A 9,599-nucleotide genomic window follows, 5' to 3' on the forward strand; every position below is an offset into this window, starting at 1 on the left:
GTATGTGATCAAGAGTTGCAGTACCAGCTGAGAGCATGCGAACCTTCTTGTGATTTTCAGTTAGTTGACTTTCGAGTAGCGTACTTCGATCAGTCTCTACGGCTAAGAGATCGCTCAACGTTTGTACGTGTTCTTCAGCTTCCTTACGAACTCGTTCCTGCTCTGTCATTGCTCTCTTAAGTGCAAGAACTTCTTGATCCGACTCTCGGTCAATTGAGTAAGCTTTTGTCTTGGTGGAAGGCTGATCAAGTTCCAGTATGTTAATCTGAGCTTTCAGCATTGCTTTCTCCTTGAGAAGCTCGAGATTCTCATGACTGAGATCAGAGAACTTGTCAAATAGAGTCTTGTACTCAGTTTCAAGATTTTGCTCAAGATCATCATCATCCTCGCTGTAAGCATTAGAATCTTTTCCACTTTCTTGACCAATTAGAGCCATGAAGTTTAGGTGCAGCTCACCTTCGTCACTGTCGCTTTCAGATTCAGTGTCAGTGAAGCACATGAGAGACTTCTCTTTCTTGAGAATGCTACGACACTCACTGCGTGTATGCCCAATGCCTTTACACTCAATACATTTTTGATCTTTTCTCTTAGCAAGGGGACACTCGCTTCTGAAGTGGCCGTAACCTTCACACTCATGACACATCTTTGTGTTCTTGCTAGAATCCTGCTTTGAGAGCTGAGAGCTGCCCCTTTCAACATCATTCTTTTGGTAGCGTCCATTGGATCTACCACCCCCTTTCTCCATACGCTTGACAACCTTGTTGAAGTTTCGAGCCATTAAACTCAGATTCTCTTCAATCTTAGTGACTCGACCATCATCCTTAGACTCAGCTGTGAAGGCAATGCTCTTCTGGTTAGTAGATTGTCGATCGGTTTTCTCAAGATCATGCACCTTCAGAATGCCTGAGAGTTTATCAAACTTCATCTCATCTGTGTCAACAGCAAGTGTGAGAACAGCTTTATAAGCTTCAAACCGTGGTGGTAAGCACCTTAGGAGCTTCTTCACCAAATCCTTTTCTTCATACTTCTTGCCAAGAACAGACGCTTCACTTGCCAATTCACTGATCTTGCATATGAATTCATCAATCGGCTCATCATCACTCATTCTCAGGTTCTCAAACTTGGAGGCTAGGTGATCAAGGCGCTTCTCATACTGGTATTTCCTTCAAAGTGATTTATGAGCGTATCCCACGCTTGCTTGGCAGATTCACATCCTTGTATGATCTTGAACTGCTCAACATCTACTGACGAGAATATGAAAGTTAGAGCTTTAGAGTTGAACTTAGACGCTTTCTTCTCACCCTCAGTTCACTGGTCTTTAGGCTTTGGACCAACTTACTTATCTTCCAAGACAACGGTAGGAGCACTCCAACCATCTTCTACAGACGTCCAAGCATCTTCATCAACTCCTCTGATGATGTGTTGCATCCTCACTTTCCAGTGACCAAAGTTGGTACTGTCCAGCATGATAGGCTTATGAATGTGTAAGAGTTCCTTCATGGTGTCCATGAAATCTGCAGGATCTCAACCTGTTAGTAGTACTTGATACCACAGAGGTTTCCCGCTCTGATACCAAATGAAAGTTCAAAGACACACAGATATGAACCGTACAAAAGTCTTTCAAGAACACTTTCTTGTATATTAGAAATCTTTTAAACAATCATCCTAGATCTGTTTAATCCGGTTTATGCTCAGTCACACGAGACTAGCGACGAACCAATTTCTAATCTCTAAATTATAGAAACCCAAGCTGAAAGCCTTTCACTCGATTTCTGTAGCCGACAAGAACAAACCTCTTGCTCTAGCTTTTACTCTCTTAACGCTTAACCTAAAACACTTCTAGGTTCCCTCGTTAAGTACCCGTGAAAGACAATATTCTACTTCCTAAAATATCGCCAACAGAAGATCTTCTTTGCTTCGCGCCAAAGCAATATCTTCTACTTCCATAAGTTTGTGACATGTCATCACGCCGTAACAAACTTAACGTACTATGTTACACACTCATCACCATGTGTAACACACTCTTGGCTCAGAACGAACAAGCTCACAATTCTTGAGCTTACATCAGTAGCCATTAAGAAGGTTTAGCAAGACCGGCGCTACAAGAACCGTGAGCTTCAGTTAATGCGGCTAATGGACCACCCAAACGTTGTTTCCTTGAAGCATTGTTTCTTCTCTACGACGAGTAGAGATGAGCTCTTCCTCAACCTCGTTATGGAGTATGTACCCGAGACTTTGTACCGGGTTTTGAAGCACTATACTAGTTCAAACCAGAGAATGCCTATTTTCTATGTCAAATTTTACACTTACCAAGTAAATATGCGTTGTTATATTACTGCTTCCCCCCTACAAGTACTCTTTCTCTACGTTGATCCTGAAACGGGTTTTGAATATGTTTTTTCACAGATCTTTAGAGGCTTGGCTTATATCCATGCAGCTCCTGGTGTCTGCCACAGGGATTTGAAACCACAAAATCTTTTGGTACGTACGTTTGATCTATTGTTGTGGGTTTATCTTAAGTAACCTTGACTAGATTGTAATTTAAATTCTCTGTTGTGGTCTGTAGGTTGATCCTCTCACTCATCAGTGTAAGCTGTGCGATTTTGGAAGTGCAAAAATATTGGTACGTTTGATCACATTTATTTTTCAACCGCTTTTGCCTTTCTGTTATCTTCTTGACCTTTACAAACTATTCACCATTAGGTGAAAGGTGAAGCAAACATATCATATATCTGCTCTCGTTATTACCGAGCTCCAGAGCTTATCTTTGGGGCCACAGAGTATACATCCTCCATAGACATATGGGGCCCGTTCGTTTGTACATCTGGAAGATGCATCCAGATGAATCATTTGAATGCAACTATGTTCGTTTGCTTTTCATTTTTAACTTGCATCTGCATCTAGGCAGATTTGTTAATAAAATGACTAAAACATATATTTTTACGTTTCGGCGGAAAAAATAGCATTTTTATGGTATTGGCGAAAATATTTTTGCGGTTTTTGGGGAAAAATGTGTTTTTGACGAAAAAGTGCATTTTTGTAGTTGTCAAAAGTGCATTTTTGTAGTTTTTTGCGGGAAAATACGTTTTTACGGGTTTGGCGGAAAATATGTTATTGCGGTTTTGGCAGGAAAAGTGTGTTTTTGCGGTTTTGGAGGAAAATGTGTTTTTGACGAAAAAATGTGTTTTGCGGGTTTGAAGGGAAAATGCATTTTACGGGTTTGACGTGAAAATGAGTTTTTGCGGGTTTGGCGGAAAATGCTTTTTTGCGGTTTTGGCAGGGAAATGCGTTTTACGGTTTTGGCGGGAAACTGTTTTTTTCGGTTTTGGCGGAAAAATGAATTTTTGGCGGTTTTGGCGGGAAAATGTGTTTTTTCGGTTTTGGTGGGAAAATGTGTTTTTACGGTTTTTGCGGAAAAATGCTTTTTCCGATTTTGGCGGGAAAATGCATTTTTCGGTTTTGGCGGAAAAATGCGTTTTTGCGGTTTTGGCAGGAAAATGCGTATTTGCGGTTTTGGCAGGAAAATGCGTATTTGCGGTCTTGCGTTTTGGCGGAAAATGCGTTTTTTTATGTTTTGACAGGAAAGTGTGTTTTTACCGTTTTGGCCGAAAAGTGCGGTTTTACTGGTTTGGCTGAAAAGTGCGTTTTTATGAAAAAATGCGTTTTTACTTTTTTTGCGGAAAAACGAATTTTTGCGGTTTTGGCGGAAAAAATTGTTTTTAAGTTTTGGCGGGAAAATGCATTTTTCGGTTCTGGAGAAAAATGTATATGCAAAAAAATAGAATTTTTGGTTTGAAAATAATATTTTGATTTTAAAAGGTTGTTTTTGTCATTTATCATTTTGGACTGAACTAGATGCATCTGCATCCAGATGCACCATCAAGACTCACCTTCATTTGGATGAGAATTTGAGATGAGTTTTTAAAAATTCAGCTGGGTGATCCATCTGGATGTAGCATTATAATGTACAAAACGAACATCGATTTGCATCTTCACCCAGATGGATCACCTAGGTGAGCAAACGAACAGCACCATGGTCTGCTGGTTGTGTTTTGGCAGAGCTTCTCCTTGGCCAGGTTAGTTTAAACTAAGTATCTCAGAGAACTAAGTCATATCTCCAGAATCCTCCCCAATCATTTTGATATATATATTTTTTTTATCTACAGCCGTTGTTCCCGGGAGAAAACTCTGTGGACCAGCTAGTGGAGATCATCAAGGTGAAGCCTCATTTTGATTAGATGTTACTTTGGCTTCATTTTCTGTTTGGTATATAAAAATATAGATTGTTCTTGATATATGTGGTGCGTTGGTTTAGGTTCTTGGTACTCCAACTCGAGAAGAGATCAGATGCATGAATCCAAACTACACAGACTTCAGATTCCCACAAATCAAAGCTCATCCTTGGCATAAGGTATCTTAATTATTCATGTTACAATCCTGATAGTACAATGGCTTAATATATTTCAAAAGACAACATAAAAACAATACAACCTTCTTCAGGTTTTCCATAAGCGGATGCCTCCAGAAACCATTGACCTCGCATCTCGGCTTCTTCAGTATTCACCGAGCCTACGTTGCACTGCGGTCAGTATCTCTAAATAACCAAACACTCCTAATTGGGACCTGCACTGTTTGATGATGCTGAGTTTTTCTTTTAACTGCTGTACTGCTGTGTCTAAAAGCTGGAAGCATGTGCACATCCATTTTTCAGTGAACTACGAGAGCCCAATGCACGTCTTCCAAACGGCCGACCTCTACCACCATTGTTCAACTTCAAACAAGAGGTAATGATTAATCACAACAAAAGAGGGTGTAAGAGCACCCCCATTAGTGAACTTATGGGGGATTCACACAGATTCTAAAAAAAAAAAAAATTAAAATAATGAATAGTGATGAACTTGTCTCTCTCCACTTCTTCTCAGTGAACCGGGTTTATCACTGTAGCGCGGGCCCCACGACACGTGGCGGTCCGCGATTGGTCCGATTATTTTTTTTTTTATTTTTTTTTTAAAAAAAACAAAAATGAAACAGAAAAAAAATATAATAAAAAAATACTTTGTGAATCCATTTCATGGGATTCACTTATGGGGGTGCTCTAATGTAGCTAACTTTCCTTAAACCTACCGTAACTAAATGTATGTTATCTTTCTATTTGAATGTTCCAAAACAGTTATCTGGAGCTTCACTAGAGCTTATAGACAGGCTAATACCTGAGCACGTTAGGCGGCAGATGAGTGGAGGCTTTCCATTACAAGCTGGTCATTAGAAAAAAAAAGGATTTTGAAACTGAGATGTTATTATTCACTTTTGACTGGTAGAGACGCCTTTTTCTAGTGAATAATTTGTTCGTGGATGGTGATGGAAGAATTGAATTATAATGTCTAAAACTATAACCGTTATTAATTATAAGGTAGGAGCTTATATTACTTTAAGCATATCACCATGGCTGATCATAATTTCTTTCAAACATTTAAAAATAAAACAAATTATACACTAGAAAAAGGCGACTTGGTTAACCAAATTCCCCTTTTAAATATGTAGAAAATTATGGCGGTTGAAATCTCTCTTCTCTTTTCACAATATCTTATATCTACAACAAATGCGTAGATGATTAGTTGAGTTGTTGGCTTATAGCTCAAGTCATTCCAACTCGTAGTAGTTGTTTTAGAAAGAAAGAAAGGCAGAAAATATGAACAAAAACAAAATAAGGCTGTGAAATTTTGTAGATTTTTTTATATCGGATCCACTAAAAATATGATTGGGACAGGAATGATGTTAAAATGCTGTAAAGACTAAAAAAAAGTCTGTTAACCCAATCAATCATGTAGTCATAACCGACCAAACTCTTTATATTTCAAATTATACAGCAAATAATTTACAGTCATAACCGACCAACCATGGACTAAAGTGGAAACGCTTGACAAGTCCATGCAGCTAACAACTTACAATCTTCAAACTCGCACATATATTCAGTAATATAAAAGCAGTTAAAACATGTGAACTTGAGAAAAATTGCACGATTGGAATTGTACCGTTCAAGGACAAAAACTATGAGGAAGTTGTTCCGAAATAAGAAAAAGAAGAGCAAGCGGAGAAGAACTCATATTCTCTCCCCTAAGGAGCCTGTTTGAAAATATTCAAAGAAATCGATGCAACAACACTTCCATGATTGTATGCTTCTTCTATTTTTATTGCGCAGCTAAGAACAAAATGCGCTGAGAATTTTACTGTTTGTGGATAAACCTTCAGTTCCCACGAAAACAATTGAAGGAGAACATAGCTTCCTGCGTCTTATTGACTCGTCAACAAGAAGAAAAAAATCATGTTTGGCTGGAGATATAAGTAAATAAAATAATTTAAGATGACTTGGTGACTTCATGTATAACATTCGCAAGGTATCCCACATTTCCCGTTGTAACACCAGCCATACTGCAACCAAACACAGCCTCAATGATTTGCTAACAATTGAAAGTGCATTTAAAAATTAAGAAATGGAGAAGGGAAGTAGTAGTACCTGATACGGCCATTACGGGTCATATAGATGTGATATTCGCTTGTTAAGCGGTCAACCTGTTCTGGTGTTAGCCCACTGTAGCAGAACATTCCAATCTGTTTTTCCCCATATATGGTTACGTAAGTGCGTGAATCATATGATAGAAAATGACATGTTAATAAAATAAACATTTTAGTAATTAATTTCCTGCTTGGTTACGTGCTCCCACGATAAAGGCGATCCTAACTTCTCAAGGCTATCTCTCAAAGTAGTTCTCATGCCAATTATCCGATCAGCCATGATCTGTTTTAGGATTCTAATTCTTTAGTTGAATAATCCAACACAAAAGAGTAAAAATGGGAAAATAAAGGTAAGGTGATGACAATGTGGTGGAACTAGAAATGTTACCTTAACTTCCTTTAGCCACAGACTCTTTAACTCTGGGTCTCCGAGAATGGTTGAGACTATTTGAGCTCCATGTAAAGGTGGGTTACTATACATTGGTCTAGCTAGTTGCTGCAACTGACTTTTCACAGTTACGGCTTGCTTTTCATCTTCACAAAGCACGCTGCAGCACAAGACAAAGTAGTAACGTTTTATATTCTGTTTCTTACCTTTTTTTTAACAAAATGAACATTTATGCATGAGTATTAATGATGTGTTGGAGTATCTAAAATGAATATTATTGTACCTGAGACATCCGACTCTCTGGCCGTAGAGTCCCATGTTTTTGGCATAGGACTGAGAAATTCCAATATGTTGACCATCCTCGAGAAAGATCCTGATGGACTTGGCATCTCTCGCTGGATCACCACTGGCAAAACCTTGATAGGCCATATCGAAGAATGCAAAATGCTTTTTGGCCTTGAATAGCTGTGAGATCTCTCTCCATTGTTCCTCTGTAGGGTCGACTCCAGTAGGATTATGAGCACAAGCATGAAGAAGGAAGAAGGAGCCTTCCGGAGCATTCTATGAGAAAAAAAGGATTTTATCATCAACAAGAATAAGATTTAGAAGTAGAGTTCTTGCTTGCTAACCTTCACATCATCCATCAATCCTTTGAAATCCAAACCCTTGGTTTCTGGATGATAGTAATGATAAGTCTTTTGAGGGACTTGTGCATCTCTCCAGATGTTGTGGTGGCTTGGTCACAGAAGAGACAACATTAAGCTATTATGCTATTCAGGTTAAACATTGTAAATGATCAAAGTTAAAAATGTATTGAAAACTCACTTGGACCAGGTTGGAACAGGGATGTAGATCTGTGAAGCGGGACAGAAACGATTCTGGAAGTCAGCAAAGAGTCGGCATGCTCCAGTTCCGGAGAGAGACTGAACTGCAGCTATTCTTTTGTCTTTGATAAATTGAGAGTTGTCCCCATAGGCAAGCTTCAATGTTTCCTCCACCATTTTCACACTCCCTCCCATAGGAAGGTACTCCCTATATTCGTTAAACACAAAACATATAGTTCAGATGAGAGTCTGATGTTGATCTTCTTAGCATGATGCATACAGATTAAGGGTCACATAACTGACCTAAGCACACATATTCTTTTGTTTAGATACACAATTCAACTTTACCAATTACACAAACTTGAGGTTTTTTTTTTTTTTGTTGCAACAAATGAACAAAAGCTTTTTTAAAGAATTAAAAAAAGAAAAAAAGGATTCAATCTTACATGAAGGAGGTGCCAGCAATTCTTCGTTCAGCTTCTCTAACACAATCCAAGACAACAGGCTTCCCATTATCATCACGATATGCTCCCTACCCAAAGTAACGACAGCATGCAATATATTATACGCCATCTCCTAAGACTTTCAGCTCGAAATGAGATTCTCAAAAACATTCTCCCGAAAATATTTCTTATAGATCACAGGAAAAGCGATGTCCGTAAGATCTGTGATAGACAGGGAGAGAGAGAGAGACTGACCACACCAACGTTAACTTTGTCGGGACTAGGATCAGCGAGAAAAGCCTCCGTTACTCCGAGGATCGGATCTTTGGGAGCAGGCTCCACGTTCTTCCACCATGACGACATACTTCTCGAACCGAAGATCGGACGACTCATCATCGTTCGACGTGAAGCCGAGTTACGGATTGTCATCGCCATCATCGCCATAACGCTTTTCTTTCCACCTTAAACGCACAGGGAGAAAATCGTAGGGGAAGCGTTGATATTTGTTAATGGAGAAGTTGCGACACGACATGTTCGAAGTTTGGGCAGATGCGGACGAATGAGAGACGCTAGTTGCTTAGATAATGGCCTTGGACTCTGTGTGTGAGAGATAAGAGCATTTTTATCCCGGGATACTAGAAGGTTTCTTGGCCGGTGAGATCTGCGTAGGACCCAATTTTTTTTAAGAAACCGGTTATAAAAACTATTAAATAGTAGTCGGTTCTTAAAGGTTTTTTACACTGTTCGCGGGTTCCACTAACACGTGGCGGCTCACGATTGGTTCGTTTTTTTTTTTAAATTCGAAAAAATAAAAAAAGAAAAAAAAAATTAAGAAAGAGGTTGTAGGGATAATGATGCTCTAAGATATTACTATTTGATTAAATAAATGATGGTTATAACAACAAAACTAAATAAACATTAAAAATTAGGATTTATCTGTCTTCTTGTATCAGATCTTTCACTTTTTCAGACTTCCAACACCTGAACTCCGAATTTTGCGGTACTTTGACAAATAGAAACTAAGAGTTTTTGCCGAAACTAACCCACAACTTGATTTTAATCCCAAACCTATATCCAAACTTAAATCAAATGAAAAACTAACCTAAAAGCCTAGTGAAATTACAGCTCAATCCCTTGTGACCAAACAAAAAAACATAAGTCATTTTTACGAATATAGCCCCAGTAAATCGTATGAGTCGTCTGAGATGTTGGAAGTCGTCTGGACGACTGAAGTGTAAGTCGTCTGGTACCAGTTTATTTTAAAAATAATTTATAAATCTTGTAAAAAAATATTTTGATGCGTGAAAAATAAAAATCAAGTAATTATAAACAGTTTTAAGTGATATAAATTAAGATATGATAAAATTGATTTGTTTTGAAGATAGATGAGTGGAAGTAGTGAATCATGAAATACTTTGGTTTAGGAGTTTG

The 9,599-nt window shown here is 38.5% G+C and overlaps 3 protein-coding genes across 3 annotated transcripts in view; 1 reads left to right on the forward strand and 2 right to left on the reverse strand.

The window, feature by feature from the left end:
• The window catches only part of LOC106338144, a 3,003-nt gene extending 1,503 nt beyond the window's left edge, over positions 1–1,500 (reverse strand). Inside the window, exons 1-2 of the mRNA XM_013777184.1 lie at positions 1,340–1,500; positions 44–1,163 (exon numbers count right to left, since the gene is read on the reverse strand). Of these exons, the coding sequence (XP_013632638.1) occupies positions 44–1,163; positions 1,340–1,500 (1,281 nt within the window). The remainder of the gene's footprint in view (positions 1–43; positions 1,164–1,339) is intronic.
• A 265-nt stretch (positions 1,501–1,765) lies between these two features.
• LOC106342948 (shaggy-related protein kinase zeta-like) lies at positions 1,766–5,435 on the forward strand. Its single transcript, XM_013782018.1, has 10 exons — positions 1,766–2,313; positions 2,407–2,481; positions 2,567–2,623; positions 2,704–2,818; positions 4,030–4,076; positions 4,167–4,217; positions 4,316–4,411; positions 4,501–4,584; positions 4,683–4,784; positions 5,171–5,435. The coding sequence occupies exons 1-10, from the start codon at positions 2,125–2,127 to the stop codon at positions 5,264–5,266; spliced, it is 912 nt and encodes a 303-aa protein (XP_013637472.1). The 5' UTR covers positions 1,766–2,124; the 3' UTR covers positions 5,267–5,435.
• A 659-nt stretch (positions 5,436–6,094) lies between these two features.
• LOC106341740 (aspartate aminotransferase, mitochondrial-like) overlaps positions 6,095–9,599 on the reverse strand; it is a gene marked incomplete in the record, with an annotated part of 14,779 nt that continues 11,274 nt past the window's right edge. Inside the window, 9 exon segments of the mRNA XM_013780443.1 lie at positions 6,095–6,429; positions 6,515–6,609; positions 6,701–6,796; positions 6,902–7,061; positions 7,185–7,462; positions 7,531–7,636; positions 7,727–7,933; positions 8,172–8,257; positions 8,424–8,825. Of these exon segments, the coding sequence (XP_013635897.1) occupies positions 6,357–6,429; positions 6,515–6,609; positions 6,701–6,796; positions 6,902–7,061; positions 7,185–7,462; positions 7,531–7,636; positions 7,727–7,933; positions 8,172–8,257; positions 8,424–8,612 (1,290 nt within the window).

The sequence above is a fragment of the Brassica oleracea genome, chromosome C4 (assembly GCF_000695525.1).
Source record: "Brassica oleracea var. oleracea cultivar TO1000 chromosome C4, BOL, whole genome shotgun sequence".
In the NCBI taxonomy this organism is placed as follows: domain Eukaryota; kingdom Viridiplantae; phylum Streptophyta; class Magnoliopsida; order Brassicales; family Brassicaceae; genus Brassica; species Brassica oleracea.

Coding starts and splice junctions, on each gene's coding strand:
- LOC106342948 (XM_013782018.1), top strand. CDS start 2,125: ATGCGGCTAATGGACCACCCAAACGTTGTTTCCTTGAAGCATTGTTTC. Junction 2,819..4,029: donor CATATGGGGCCCGTTCGTTT/GTACATCTGGAA, acceptor GCAAACGAACAG/CACCATGGTCTGCTGGTTGT. Junction 4,077..4,166: donor CAGAGCTTCTCCTTGGCCAG/GTTAGTTTAAAC, acceptor TTTTATCTACAG/CCGTTGTTCCCGGGAGAAAA.